Source organism: Chelon labrosus (assembly GCF_963514085.1).
Source record: "Chelon labrosus genome assembly, chromosome: 6".
In the NCBI taxonomy this organism is placed as follows: domain Eukaryota; kingdom Metazoa; phylum Chordata; class Actinopteri; order Mugiliformes; family Mugilidae; genus Chelon; species Chelon labrosus.
The window spans coordinates 14,215,397-14,231,265 of NC_140342.1; the positions used below are offsets into that span (position 1 = coordinate 14,215,397).

The following is a 15,869-nucleotide window of genomic DNA, read 5'->3' on the forward strand; positions in this document are numbered from 1 at the left end:
GAGGGTTTTATAAGGGGAGCACAGCGCGCTCCACTTTTAATCAGATTAGGAGCCTTTAGTGTTCAATCCTGATTTTTCCCCCCCCTCTTCCCTACAGTAGCGGTGCAGGAGTGGCCAAAGCCAAAAGCAGCGATTCAGATCAGATTTCACCTAAACCAGCTGGGAGAGAAACCGAGAGAGAGAGAGAGAGAGAGAGAGAGGGAGAGAGAGGGTTTGTCAGTCTCCCTCCTCCCAAATCTAGAAAAGCTTACCAAGGAAAAAGGAGGAGTGTCGGGGCTGAGAGAGACGCCGAGGAATCCAGAGGAATTTCTGAGGATATTTTCTCACCTTTTTGCCCCTCTTGATATTAAAATTTAAAAGTTGGAGGGGAGGCAGCAGGGACCGTGGTCAAGGATGGACGAGCAGCCTCGGTTGATGCACTCCCACGGGGTAGGCATGGCCGGACACCCCGGCCTGGCGCAGCATATGCAGGATGGCACGGCGGGGACGGACGGAGAGGGAAGGAAGCAGGACATCGGAGACATATTACAGCAAATCATGACCATCACAGACCAAAGCTTAGACGAAGCACAAGCGAGGTGAGGCCACGCACGCCGCAAACAAACACGTGTGTTATTAATCAGATAAAGATAAAAATGTTAGGGATGGAGGGTGGGAGATAACAACACACTGCCTCTAAATGAAAGCAATTACGCCCACCGAAGTGCCGCGGCTGCTCGAAAGCGGCAAAGAAAAAAACACCTTAAAAACTTGTCACGATTCACGTTTAATAATTTGAAAGAACTTTTTCGTGGATATTTTGGGTCAAAACTGCCAATTATTGCCCGACCACAGCAGATTAAGACGAGAGGTGTTTTATCTGGGGAGCACTTGGCACCTCAGTTGCACCGTGCGACTCTTCTGCCTTGTTACAAAGGAGCTTACATTCTAATCCTGTGCTGTAATAACGTGTTGAAGATCCTCTCCTGTAGATTTGACCCATTACACTGTGGATAATTACAAAAATACAATGAAAAAAAATCACTTGAGTCATATTTTGTTTTAGTGTAACTGGGTGGGTGGTGTTGTTGTATATCTGCAAGTAAGAAAATGTGTCTTCCCCAACGATTTGAAGTCATACACTGTGTGTTTGTGTGATAAAAATCAGTTAAATCCAAATATTATACGCTCACATTAAACACTGATAATATTTTACCATGCTTTCGCTCATGGGTGTTTCACAAATTACCATGCTTTGCAGTAAAACGAAAAGAAAGGGAAAAAAATCTCCATAATGATATTTTAAAGAGGATTTCTGAAAGGTCCGCTCTTTGTTGTTCTGTTGCCACTTGTTTGAATACTGATTTGGAAAGTGGTGTCCTGTCCTCTTTTTAGGAAACATGCACTCAACTGCCACAGAATGAAACCTGCTCTCTTCAACGTCTTGTGTGAAATAAAGGAGAAAACAGGTGAGCACGCACACCGCTGAGAACGTTGGACATTTTATGGTCCAACAGAGCGTTCTTTCTATCTCCACATTACACATTTTATTTATTATTTTGCAGTCTTTCTCCATTAACTGAACGGTTCTTTAAAAGAAGCTGTGGATTTAGAGGTCATGGTCATGAAGAAGGCACTCTCCTAAGCCGGTGAAGGTTTATTTGGCATAAATTGTGTATTTTGTTTTTATGATTTAAAAGATGTTTTTCCTGGCAAACGTCACACATCATGCATGTGAACGGCGCCGGCCCCGGGTGACGTGCTGTCATTGGACGAGAGTGTTTTCATGCCGATATTGTGGCCTTTCTGGGGCCGGGCTTTCTCACCCCTCTCTGTCTGTTTTCCTTGGCCGAGTTTGGTGGTGTTTGCTAAGTGAGCTGCTTTACATGCAGAGGCAGGTCAGAGAGGGATTTTCTGTTCGCAACGAGGGTCAGAGTCATGAAAAGGAATGTGTGAATTATTACTCGCTTAACAGCAGATTAAAAGAAGAGCGTCTCACATGATGAAAGCCCGTGGTTACCCTTTGAGGGATGTGGCGCTGGGCTTTCAAGGGAGGGGGGGATAAAACAAAATATCCAATATAGCCTTATCTGTGAGCACAACTTTGAAGCTGTCTTTGAGATTACGGAGAGAGCCTTGTCACTTTGGGTTGTTGCATCGCAGCCACACAGACAGCTGAGAATAAACACAGGGCTAGGTGATGTGTGGAGACAATACCATTTTCATTAATTTAACACGAACGGCTATTCGCTGACATTTCACTCGTATGACTCAGAGTTTGGCTCAGGTTTTTTTTTTTTTTTCAAAAAAAAAAAAAAAAAGGAGAAGGAACATGTAGACACTTGAGATTTTCATCAGATTTACGAAGGTTAAAGAGTGCAGCCGGTGAGGAGGAAGCTGTACTAGGTTGGGGCCCTGTTTCTAAATTGCAAGGCTTGGAAAAGTGAGAGAGTAATGCCTGGCTCTTTGTAAACTGTCTGGCGTCTCCCTGGGTTCAACCAGAGTTCGTTTCCAAAAAGAAGAACAAAGTGACTTGGACCTTTTCCTGGCTTTTCCCCCTGCCTCTCCTCTCTTCCCACCGTTCTTGGCAACCATGATTTCGCAGAGCTTCTGACGAGAGAGGCTCCCCTCAGACTGCAAATTGTCCTCCCCTCTGTTTAGCACCAAGTTTGGAAATGAACATATTTCAACATAGCTTATAGTTTCTCTTTTTTTCCCCCCTGTATTGGATTAGATATTTTTACTCAAAGCGTGGCTGAACAACATTCTCCAAACCACAAATTGGCAAGCCCTAAATGACTGCATTGTATTCATGAAGACAGAACAGCATTTGGAAGTTAAGAATAACCTGAACAATTTGGGCGAGAATCAAAAGTGAATGGCTGCCTCTCTGTATCCTCCCTGTCTGCGTTTGAAGAGCCGAGCTGCGGCTCATCTTTGCCCATAGGAGGTTTGTGCAGACGAAACTGAAAATCCTTTCACTGCAGTGACAGAGAAAATGACTCAAACCTTCACCATGGCATTTACAGCCAAATGTGCTGAGTGCAGTGTATGCGAGTGGAGTACAGCCTGTAATTTGTCAGGTCTTTTTTATATTCTTTATAAAGAGTCAGCTTCTCCTTGCTTTTTACATTGTTGCAGTCAAGAGTGTCTCTGAGAAGAAGTGCGAGGCTGGAGGAGACGAGCACAGCAGTTCAGATTTGAGGCAGCACTTTCTCCCCGACCTTTCTGCTGAAGAGAGGAGGCATTTCTTTACGGCAGCTATCATTTGTTGCATGCAGCCGTTCACATGTGCGCTGCTTGCTTCGCGTCTTCTTCGTCTCAGCGGTGTGAGTGTTGACAGCAGCAATATGGGACACTGCAGCAGCGAGGTGTCCACTAGCAAGCAGCTGACAAACAAGGCGGGAGCACATGCCAATAGCGGACAGAAGAGGCCTTAACTGATGACCCCGCACCACCCCACTCCCTGTTTATTTGCGCCGGGGTCGTTCCCATGTCACAGCGTTGGAGTATTTAGCAAGCTTAAACAAGCTCAGGTTCACACGCTGGCTTATGGAAAACCAGCGGCGGAGGCTCGTGTTAACACTTACAACACGGCCCTTTTGGCCGGCAGGGTTATATTTCAGGGAAACGTTTGCCCTGTCTCCTGGCCCCTCTGAGCGTTTTTTTTTTTTTTTTTTTTTTAAACTATCATCATTGTTTCTACAGTTCCTGAGAGCACTTAGAATTTGTTTTCCTGTGCTTGCTTCACATCCTGTGAAGAGAACTGGAGAGCGTCTTTGTTTGTGTGGAACCATTACGCAGAGGGAAGCTGGCACGTACAGGTTGACTAAGTAAGAGAAGCCAGACACCAAGTCAGTGTTTCTGGGTGTCAAATTTCAGGCCTACTCTCCCTCTCTTTCTCTCTCTCTCTCTCGCGCTCCCTCCCTCTCTCCCTGCGTCTCTCTATCTGTGGGCCTGCGACTGTTTCGTCGAGCCACTCTGTGTCAGCAGCCTCACATTACCCCCATGCAGGCTCGGGTCAGATGGAGAGCTCCTGCATGACTAATGTGATCAGACGGATAATGCATTACACCGCTTGAACTTATCAAAGCTGGAGACCTGCTGAATCAGTCCATCCCGCTAACTGCCCCCCCTCCCTCTCTGCCCCTTCCCAAGCCTGCGCTGCTAATTAGACGTGTACACACATTTTAGATATTCACAGTGATGTTGCTCTGGTCACTCTCAAGGTTCCTGCCAGGGCGCCATGAACACTGGGCTTGATATTCTCATTTCATTGGCACGAAGCAGACATCTATTTTGTTGACAGTCCTGGCTCCAACTAAGAACTGCTTTCATTATTTATTAGTCTGCTACCACTTTTAATATTTTAGTCCTCAATCATGAAACATTGTAAAAAAAAAAAAAAAAAAATATATATATATATATATATATATATAAATGTCCAAAGTGACGTCCTCAGATTGACCGATTTGCAAACCAAAAATCCAGATTCTGTGAAAAGAGATTCGGAAATAATAAAAGTTTTGCTAAAAGGGTAAAAGCAGAATTAAAACAGTGATGAATGATCTGATCATCATCTAAGCCATTAATAGTGCTGGCTTCAGAAACTAAAAATAAAAAAAGTTGCACGGTGTTAATGTCAAATGGCATTTTCTGCAACACTAAACGTCGACTACTAGTTGAGCTCCCATGCAGCAGTGGATAAACTGGTCACTATGGCTCCCAGTGCTGCTGTTTTTCAGTATTTAATTGACATGGCTGTCCATGATGAGTTCAGGGGTTAGTGTTGCCTCTCTTTGTTACTCTCCTCTCATCTCCAGTGACAGATGGAGGCATTAGTCTCCAATGTGGCGCTGTCCTGAAACTAATGGCTATGTCCTTGGTTTCCCCGCACTAGCCGGGAGACTGTATATCTGTCCCCGGCTTGGAAGTGCCGAAGCAGCAGTTTACCCCCTCTCCCACCCCCACCCCCCCACACCTCGCCCCTCCGCGTTTTAGTTTCCACGGAAATACGGCTGAACACGACTCTTGTCTGTTCACTCATAAATAACTTCAAATAAATAACCTCGAAATGACTGTGAAGTTTTCCTGAGAAAATGTTGTTTGTAGGAAAACCCTACAAGAAATGTTCATCTAAGTGAATAATAATGAACACGCAATATATTTTTATAAGTAGTCCGCAGCGGGGATGTGCTGAATTTTGAAGTTTATCCGGCTGCTTTAAAAGTGAGTTATATCATACATATTTATTCCTTGACATATCCCCGTGCGTTCACATTTATATTCTCCGCGTTATCGGCGCACTTCAGAAGCAACAGCAAGTGTTTTTGCTGTTCCCCCGTCCTCTGATGTAAACTCACTCGCAATTAGGACAGCTAATATATTATGCAAATGTTGACTGGCTTAATTGAGACATGTTAATCATGTTTTAAGAGGCTAATTACAGCCCCTGTATATCTGAGGTGGGTGTAGTAATTAGCCGTGATAACAGATCTGGCTGTAGGATGGTCGTATTCTGTGAGTCGACGTATGGTGACGACATGTGTGTGTGTGCGTGCGCGTGTGCTTGCGAGAGCGTGGTTACGTTGCTAGGTGTGGTTTGTTGATGCTTGTTTTTTTGGCAGACAAAACAAAAAAAAATCTATATTTGTTTGCAGTTGCGTTACGCCTCTTGACAAGCACACAAGTAAGTGTGTGTCAGCGTCTGTTTATTGTTTCAGATAACATTTTTCTGCGCGCACAATGTCACATCGGCGGAAATGGCACGACGGACGGACAAACAGACTCACCTACTGAACAGAAATATGAATTCATTGCGTCTCTATCTGTACTTTTGTTTCCTGCACTTTTCAGTCTGTTTATCTGATGCAGCAGCGATGACCACTCTGCAACGCTGGGCTTTTATACAAGGCTGTGTTCTTAGTTTTCTGACAGAGATCATATTCAGATCCATTACGCTAAGAATGCCTTCCCACTTATCGAATATAAAATTGCTTTAGAGAGGAAATTTGCTCTATGGGGGAGTGGAGTTTCTTTTTTTATCAGATGTTTGTCTCTGGAGCAGCTTTTAGTGTCTACAAAACAGCTCCGGTGACATTATTGCAGTTGCAATTGCCTCTGCCATTGTTTTTCTTATTGGTGCTGTTTGGATTTGATTGGATTTTCCACAGTCCTGTGGAATTGCCTCGCACAGTACGACTGGCGAGCGCGTATATCCTCACGTTGTTGGGAGTCGAAACACCTGCAGATCTTATTATTGATATGTTCGCTGGGCGTCAGATGTGCATTTCTACCTCTGACTTATGCTGTTTGTGTTTTTTTTTTTTTTTCCCTTGTTAAATCCTCGCGGTTGCATGCACGCAGCTTCGTCCTTTTCTCACAGTCTGACTGGAAAGACAGGTCCTTTCTTATATCAAAAATCTAACTTAAATATTCAGATTTCCTAGGTTGGAGGTGGAGTTTTTGGCACCCCGCCACTAAGATGTAAGTGGCATGTTGGCAGCATGCTGGGGTTGTACAAAGGACCCCCCCCCCTCCCTCCCTCCCTCCTTCCCCACCCACACCCCACCCCCGACTTCGATGAACAGTCAAACATAAAATGGCAAGCACTCTTCCCTGGCTGACTTAGTAAAAATGACACAAATTAATACGTGCTGCTTAAACAGGACCAAGATTAATGGTTGCCTTTCGCAGAGGCTTAGATCCACTGTCAGTCGCTGCTCGCTGCCCAGATGGAATCAACACCAATCAATGAGGCTGCCGACTCTCGCTGGATATCTGCTTAGGATGTTGAGTGGTGCACGCAGACAGACACGCAAACACTTAAACATCAAGCAGGCACATATACAAAAAAAAAACAAAAACAAAAAAACAGTTGCATCCTCAGCAATGCAAGGTTTTTTGCATCTCCCTTCAGCGTGTCTCGGTATAAACTGGAGGCCATATCTTGTATTACTTCCCATACAGTAGGATGTTCAATCAGGTGCCACAAAGTCAGATGGGGAAGAGCAGTGAGGCTGATGGCTCAGTAGTGATTGGATGTTTCAATTACTGATAGTAATGCCATGGTGTAGTGAGTCATGCAGTGCAGATAGCACCATTTATTTTAATCAGGACAGGGGAGAGATGGGTGTGGATGTGTCTCCCTCATTTCAGAGTAGTTTCACATTTAGATGCAGGGGAGTGTGCTCTCTCTTTCTCTCTCTCCCGCTCTCTCTCTCTTTCTCTCGTTCTTTCTCTCGCTTTCTTTATTTCACACACAAACACGGGCAGACACACACACACACATGCACACACATGCTCAGGTGGATTGAGAGTGGAGGAGAGGTTGCCGTGGGTAACGCATAGCGACAAGGTACTCTCTCGGTGAGCTATTCTAATTTATGTTAATAAACCTTGCCGTTGCCGTGAGAGACAAAGGGGCCACAGATGAGCCTTGGTAACCTCGGCACCTTCACTGGAAGGAAAAGGCGCAGACAAAGAACAATGCAGACACACACACACACACACACACACACACACAGAGAAAAAAGAGAGAGGAGATATTGAACTGTAGAGAAAGACACAAACACTGTGGCGGAGAGCGATGATAAATTTAGCCACACAAAGAGTTGTTTTTGTGGCTGCAAAATCAAACAGTCTCATGCCGGCAATCTTCAGTGTGCTGTGTGGTATCTACTATTTCTGTGTCAGAGTGTGTGTCGGAGGGGCACAAATAGGCAGACAGGCAGGCAGGCAGGCCGTCCCTAGGGATGGCTGCTGCTAATTCCGTGGGGCCTATAGGAACACGGGGTTGCTGCAGTTTTGGATCAGTTCCCGGGGCAGATGTGACACCACAGGTAGCATTTAGCACAGTGGGGCGAGAGCATGGACGCTAGCAGAGGTCAGCACTTGGTCGGGGCCGCCTGGCAGCGTAAAGACCATCTCTGAGAGCCAGGGAAGGGCCTTTAAATCTGCTTCTGTAAGTAATGTCTGCTCTTTGAGGCAAAAAGGGGAACGCTCAGCATGTATGGATCACAAAACAGCCACAAAGTCACTATATTATGGATCAAAACTCTCATTTATGCCACTCTATGCTGCTTTAACTTTTAATATTCCTTGTTGTATTGTTTCAGTCTAAGAAAGTAACCAAAGTTTGAAGTTTAAAAGTCTCTATTTTGACATTTACGAAGGTTAAATATGTAAACTCCCAGTAACAGCAACAAGGATTGATAATGCAGTGATGCCTCCTCGCTGGTTCCCCGTACTGTACCCGTATCCCAACGCAGAGAGTGAAAGCTATGGATTTCCTCTGTGCCTTCTGTCTGCCAGCTTGCCTTTGGCGGTGTTAGTTCTGGACAGTTAACTCCTGCTGAAATTATGTTAATTGCTGTCATTTTCTTTTTTCTACTTGAGCATAATCAGCAAATTATATACTTCTGTTCATTTATTACCGAGCCACTCCTAACGGAGTTTTTACCCTTCAAAGATCAAAAGTTGGGAGGTAGTTTGCTCTGGTGATTTGTGTACACGCGTGGGGTTCGTGTGTACGCGTGGTGTCGGCAGTTTGTTCATTTGTGCGTCGGTTTGTGTCATTACACCGGTTGTACGGCGCCATAAAAGTGTCTGAAATGTAGATTCACATACAGTGCAGCGCTAGTCGCAACAAAGTACGACTCAGTATTGTCGTTTATGATTAAATGCACATGCTGTATCCGTGCGAGACATAAAACATGTGTGAAGCTTTTAACTTTAAGTCTTTGTGTGACACTTTAAGTAGTTACTCTGATAAAAGCTACTCCACAGGATATCATAACCAGCGATGAAACAAATTGCTTTTGCGGTGTAGTTGCACGTGTTGTATCGTCTGTCGAGCGTCGCTACGTAAACTTTGGGTGTTCCCGCACTTAATGAGGATGGACAAACAGAAAACAAGTTATTAAAAGCTCAAAGAAAATACAAGAATCTTTTAATTGTGCTTTTTTGTGAGGTGGTTCCCTTGGAAATCAGACACAGGATTAACCAACATTTTCCTGTGAAACCTTACATTACGTCTCACCCCATGTTTCTGTTACTTCTATATTACATACAAAACAATAAGGGAACATATGTCATTTAAGAGACGCCCAGCCCATTGCTACACCCATTTTCTCTTTCCGATCAAAGACACCTTCACTGGAGCAGAGTTAATGACAGTATGTTCAAGTTCACCGGGAGCCTTGTTAAAAGAGGTTCCCCTTACTAGCGCCTTCGCCGGCCGTTTGTAAGATTTGAACCGACGACCCCGCGACTCGGCCCGTGCCTTCCAGGCGTGCTTCATCTTCTGTTATTTTTTATTTGGCTCGCCGGCAACCACCTCGCAACCTGTTTTATTGGACATGTCCTTCAGCACCACGTTTAGCAGTCTCCTCCCACTAAACACATAAAATTCCTTTATGCTCCTATTACTTGAGTTTATGAAGAGCGTCTTCGACCACCTCCCTTCCGATAAGATCATATTGATAGATTGATATTGGGAGAGCTGTAGTGTGATAAAGGCGCGGGGGTTAAGAGCTTCTTGGATAGTTTAACCTTGATAAAACAGTTGTTTCAGTGAGGCTGATTTTGCCCCATCCGTCTTCATCCGTCAGGGCCCCGCTGAAGTATGCAAATGAAGGCAGTAGAGGGAAGCGCCGTGTGCGGTTAAATGGGGCGTTGCGAATGTGCGGTGTACCGCGCCGACGGGGTGATACTACTTACTGTCCAAATTTAGTGTGTCTCTTCTGAAACACCCCCCCCTCCCCCTTTTTCCTTTTTGTCTGCATTTCAAGAATATATACACCCTGAGAGGAACTGTGGCCTCCCCGTAAAATGATTACAGCTGTGACAGAAGCGGAGCAGTTTACGCCTGTACATGTGTTGTATTATCATAGATTTTCTGAGCTGGAATTTAGTGACTGCAGAACAGTATGTTAGGCATTTATTTGTGACTTTCTCTGTGCAGGTTGCAGCGAGTTTTTATTGCGTTCTCCGGCCATACATTTTGGAGTATAGCTGTTTATTGTCCTAATTAGCGAGTCCGGACGTGTAAGGGTAATAATCTTTGCGATAATAACTGTTTATGCTTTAACACTGCTCTCCATTTACAGTTTATGTTGCTCGGGCAGCTTCATTTGCCTGATTAGTTTTGTACCTACTCAGCAGCATTAGGGATGTTTTTTTGTTGTGTGTGTTTGATTCTCTCATTTATCTCATGTGTCGGCATATTGATTGATTCTCCCCCCGCTCGCTCATTATTTTGTTCTGTTCTTCACAACTCATTTTCAGAAAGGGGGCCAGCGCCGAGGCCAGAAACAGATACCATGTCTCCTCTCTGCTGTCTGACTAGCCACCACACACATAAAGCTGTCAATCAGAAGCTTTCCTGCCTGCCCTTTGTTATGGAACGCCAGCTCTGTGGGTGGGTCCTCTGGGTGATAGATGGCTCGGCGAGCCTATCGGACTGCAAGAAGCATCCATCTCTGTCTGGAGCCTGTTAAACAAGCTTGGGAAAGCAGCCATGTAGTCCTAACCACCACTGGCCTCCACTAAAAAACCCCATTAACATTAATGAAGGATAGCTTTAAAAGTTCTTCAGTAATAGGCCTGAATTGGATTTATGAGTCAGATAGTTTGCCAGAGAGTACGTCATGAAAAATGTCACTGGTAGATAAATGGAAATGAGCGTTTGAAAGGTCTCGGGACACTGTTTCAATGAAGATTTCGGCTCGGCTTGGAAGCATTTTTTTTTTCTCTCCTGCCCCCTCAATCATTTTCTCTCCAGCTCTAAAATGAAGCAGCAGCGGCTTCAGTGGTTGTGAGGGAAGGCGAGGTGTCTGATGTTTTAAGTCACTGCAAAGATAAAGCTGCTCATCTTACACACAGTGCCGCTGCTTCCAGAGAGAAAAAAATAAGTTCTTAATACTTTTTTTTTTTTAAAAGGCCTTTCATCCCAGGTGGCACTGGCCATTTCAATATCTTGCAACTACCACTTTACCTGTCTGCAAGGTCCCTATAGATGGCTGATGTGAATCTGCCATTAGCCAGCCAATTCCTCAGCCACAGATTACTGTGCCAGTACGTGGTAATCACAATGCTGAAAAGGTCTGATTGCACTCCATCCAACCTACAAAGTGTGGCATAAATGGGTTTTTCGAAGGTCTGCAGTCGGTTGTTGGTATGTCATCATAGTGCATTAGGACTGTCAGAGGCAAAATAGCAGTTTTTGAAACCTCTTTCATTCCATGTGAATGTTAAAAGGATGCAGAAATACACTCTGAACAAACCAGGCAAACAAGGCCTCCGCGAGATTGTTCAGTGAAAGCGCCACCTCATCCACAAGCTGAACCATGAACTTGCCTCCGCTGAAAATATATTCATGAGAAACATATTTCTAATTCCACGCGGCTCTCCCCCTCTCTCTTGGTTTCTCCCTCCGTCTTTCTTTCCTCTCGTTGCTCACCTCCCATCTTCTGGCTAGTCCGCTCTCCGCTAACCTCTGATGTCATTAGCGTTGGAGGGAGGTTGAGGGGAGAGAGGGGTTGCTATTCTTAATGAATTCCGCTGTGTCTTTGCACTCCCCCCCACCTAGTTAACCCCCCTCCAATGCTCAAGGTGTCAAATTAGAGCAGCTGGAAAGGGGGAGAACAAGGAGACAAGGAGATGAGCAAGGTACACCTCACACCAGCTCATTTCTTCACTATCCTTCAAATCACCGAATACAACATGAATACTATCCATGTAACAACTATGCAAATACGGTTGGATGCACTTCACATCTTTGCTTTAATGATTAAGGAGCTGGTAGTGCAGTTAATAACGTATTACTCATGCACTGCTGTTCTCTGGAAATACAGTTAAAGGAAGAATCCACCGTCAGGTTACATACAGTATCATCAATCAGCAGCGCAGCAACGGAAGATGTATTCAGATTTACTTAACATTTAAAAAATACAAACTTAAAACAATATTTTAATCTTAATTATCTTGAGTAATTATCTGTCACCAATTGTGGTTAAAAAACATGTTAATTTAAGCCCATGGCCTATTGAGATTATGTGAAAGTCCTTACATTCGGAAACTGGTGTCTGTGGAGACATGGTTTGGATCTTTAAGACCTGCAGTTCCCACCTATTGCCACAGAGGTCACTAGAGAGACCAAAGCAGAAATGTTCGAGGCTTCCACTTTAAATAAAGTCCCTTTTAGGAATTAAAAGGGACTTCACTTGTTATGCAACAAAATATCAGTGTTTGAACTCATTCCATTATTGGATTATTTCTAGTCATGCATTAACATACTGTATAATCAGCATTTTAAAGCTGCCGCAACTGGTAACAGCGGAGCTAATTTTATCTGTGTTTATATAAAAAGGCCTTGTAATGCCTTTTTGCAAATTCATTATTATTTCTGTGACTTGTAAGCAGTTTCGGGGCAAGTCATTTCTATTTCTTATCTGATTGTTTCATTTCAGTAATTGTTTGTGATCCTGAAGGGTAAAACCCTACAACACCCTACAACAAAAAAGTTTATCTGCAAATGAACCGTTAAATATGGGTGTCAGATTGCTGTAGCCGTGGTGTAAATTTATAATACTTCCCTTTGAAATGCAGTGCGGTAGGAGTGTCATTTAAAAACTCCACCGATGCAGCTCAGAATAGTTCTTGCTCAACTCACTTTCCCTTTCATTTCATGTCACATGCGCTCAAGCTGTGCAACCAAGCATTGTTCAAACTCACAGAACTTTGTTTGAATCTCTAGCACAGATCCCAAAGTTTCCAAAGGTACCCAATATGCTGATTGAATCCAATCTTGAAATAGCACAGCGAGACAAAAGATGCGTCTTAATAGTTCCCGTCGTAAAGCTTCAATTAAGAGCGGAATCAAACTGAAGCTAGAGGAATGTTTGTTTCAGTTGTCCTTCCAGTCCGAGATTAGGGCATGAACTTGTTGCAACCACTCCATGTCACACGAAGCTAAAGAGCCAGTGACCACAATAACGTATCGCACTCCTTCGTAGCTCTGTTGGAAATGCCTCAGTCTGATGTCAGATCTGCTACCAGTTACGCTCAGGAACGAGAGCAACACACCGCCCGTCCAAAAAAAAGGAGCAAAGATGCAAGCTGCATCGCCAGTAGCAGTTTTTAATGATGTTAAAGTGTCTCAGGGTGGATTTTTCCTGCGAGCCTAGCAGAGTTGTTGTTGTCTACTTCACCCCGGCATTAACAGTTGATAGCCCTGACTCAACAGAGAGTCGGCATCCCCCCGTGGCTGTGCTTACTCACTCCTGAGCCCAGCGTTTAGTTTTCCTTGGCAGACCCAGGCCACAGCTCATTAGACTAAGAGAATGTGCCTGCCTTAATTAATGATATGTAAATATCCTTGAATTGGCCACATTTGCATATTAAGAGAGATTTGTGGAATCTGTGGAGTAATATATTTTAATTAGGGATTAATTAAAAATAATGGGAATTTCATTTCGCCTGGCAGGTTGTGTTTGGTGTGAAGCGTGCGTCGGGACCCAGTCTTTGAACGCAGAGGCAGCTACCAACATGTGAAGGAAGCTCTGCTCTTTCACCCGCTGTCTGTGCTGCATACAAACATGTGCCCTCACAAACACAAACACACAAACACACGCGCGCACACACATTGTGGCATCACATTCCTTGAGATGCCAGAGTCTTCCCAGGGGGTCTCAAGCAAAGCGCTGTAGCTTTGAAAGGCGGGCGAGGAGGAGGAGGAGGGGAATCCAGCTTGAACACCCACAATATGTTTTTTGGGGACGGTCCCAGTTTGGCTCAATTTCATCTCCTCTCATCTTTCTGTTTTTTTTTGTTTTTTTTTCTTCCTGTAGTTGGGGAATGGCTCTCAGACACGGAACACTAGTTATGTTGGCAATTATGTTAATGGAATACCATTAGGCCATGATTGTATATGAGCGAATAGGGATAGAGGGCACGTATTTGAGACCAGAGTCAACGTCTGCTTTGATCCTCTTCAGAGAGACTCTTTGCCAAGACGCTTTTCGAACGTATTCTGTCGTCCTTCACCCGCAGAACGTCAGCGCAGCGCGCAGGTTGACCGTCATGTCAGGGGTTGTCTCATTTCAGGCTGTTTGTACTGCGTAATGATGTACTCAGGGTGTTTTCTCTCTGACAGCTGTGAAAATAAATCTGAATAGAGACAAAGAAACCATCTGTCATCAGCATCGCTAATGGCACTGATAGCACGGTCACTATCGCCCCATCTCCAAGGTGGAAATCATCCCTATTACCAAGCATCAAGGGCCGCTTCCTGCTTCCTGATGCTCCTCGCAAGCGGCGTCACACACACTCTTTCGGTCCGTCCGCAGAGGCGATTTTCGATGCGTTCGGCCCGTCTTTTTGGTAATTTCGGTCGAGCAGGAGCGTGCAGTAAATGTTTGTTTTTCTGCTGCTCAAAGCGGAGAGCTCCGTCTGGAGGCCTTAAAGGTGCAGGAGTTGGATAAAGGCTCGGCGCTCGCTGGATGTGGAGGTGGGAGTGGGGGATGGTGGGAGAAGCAGATAAGGGGAGAGGTGGAGGAAAGACGGAGAGGGAGAGTGTATTTGCAGTCAGCCCCTCGGTCTGTGAAAGGAGGGATGATGAGTGATGTTTTCCCTGCTCCTACATTCAGACACTCACATTGTCACCAACATTCATCCTCTTACTATCCATATGAAAGCCATAAGCTTTTCTTCTTCTTCTTCTTCTTCTTCTTCCTCTTCTTGTGCGTGTTTGGTATCTGGTTGTAATCCGTTTTCATAAGAAATCCTCCACCCATTCTCAGTGATGCACTGAATGCATCACCAGACACCAGAAGTGAACAAAGACTGCGGTAACGAGTGGGTTTAATCTGGTTCTGGCCTTGTCTTGTGCTTCCTATAGCTTAAGGCCATGCTCATTGAGGATTCGGACAGCCATCGATTTGATTCTGAGGGACATTAACGTCACAGCCTCATGCGTCTCTCTGAATCTCTGAGACTCATTCCCTGCTGGCAGGATGCGACCATCCCAGCACTCCCCTTCTCCTCCTCACCCACCCACCCAGCCACCCTTAGGGGATGATATATTAGATATAACCAATTCAATTTTATGCAGCCAGGACAGACGCCCTGGGGACATAAACACACACATTTTTAATACACTCCTCACCAGGAAGCCCAATGCGCCAGAGCCTGCGGCTGCCCTGGGTCTCCTCTCACACTCAATTATTAATGTAACGGCCGTAGTGGCTTAATTAAATAATAAAGACAAGCTCGCTGCAAAGGAATGGGCCAAGGACAAGTCAGGAGGAGAGGTGGCTTCTCTAAATGTCCGATTTTGACATATACGAGAATGCAGAGCCGTAAATATGCAGTACTGCAATAACATTTGGTGACAGATATCATCAAATATACATCAATGGGTGTTTGTGGCTTGTTGTGTCACTATTTTCACGCTGAATATTAAATAAAAGGTCATATTCCATCTAAATTACTCAGTGACAGTGGTTAGTCTCGTACTATTTCCTCTCCAGAAAGCCTTTTCTTCAAAATAAATCATTTGAGGGAGAGGTTTAGGCTTTTGGCCCACGTCTCAAATCTGCTCATAAATCAATTGTCTTGAGAGTCGGGTCAAACAGGGGCTTGTGATACCTCAACTACATAAAAAGACTGATTTCCTCAGATTATGGATTCCCGCCACCTCAAGGGCAAGCCAAAGGAAGCACTCAGTCTCCGATGTGATGAAATGTGGCGTTATCTTTTACTTTGTTTCATTAGATTCACTGGAGATTACACACTCAATCCTCAAAGACTAGATTTTCCAGCTTTCTAAGATGAGACATCCTCTCTGGCCCCGGGGCAAAAAAATATATTTCCGAGCTTCCCTTTCCCCG

At 44.7% G+C, this 15,869-nt stretch overlaps 1 protein-coding gene across 2 annotated transcripts in view; it reads left to right on the forward strand.

Moving 5' to 3' along the window:
- The first annotated feature begins 229 nt into the window (after positions 1-229).
- Positions 230-15,869, forward strand: part of pbx1a (pre-B-cell leukemia homeobox 1a) — a 46,670-nt gene continuing 31,030 nt past the window's right edge. For both annotated transcript variants that reach the window (XM_084546532.1, XM_084546531.1), the window contains exons 1-2: positions 230-578; positions 1,375-1,448. In XM_084546532.1, the coding sequence (XP_084402658.1) occupies positions 394-578; positions 1,375-1,448 (259 nt within the window). In that variant the 5' untranslated portion in view covers positions 230-393. The remainder of the gene's footprint in view (positions 579-1,374; positions 1,449-15,869) is intronic.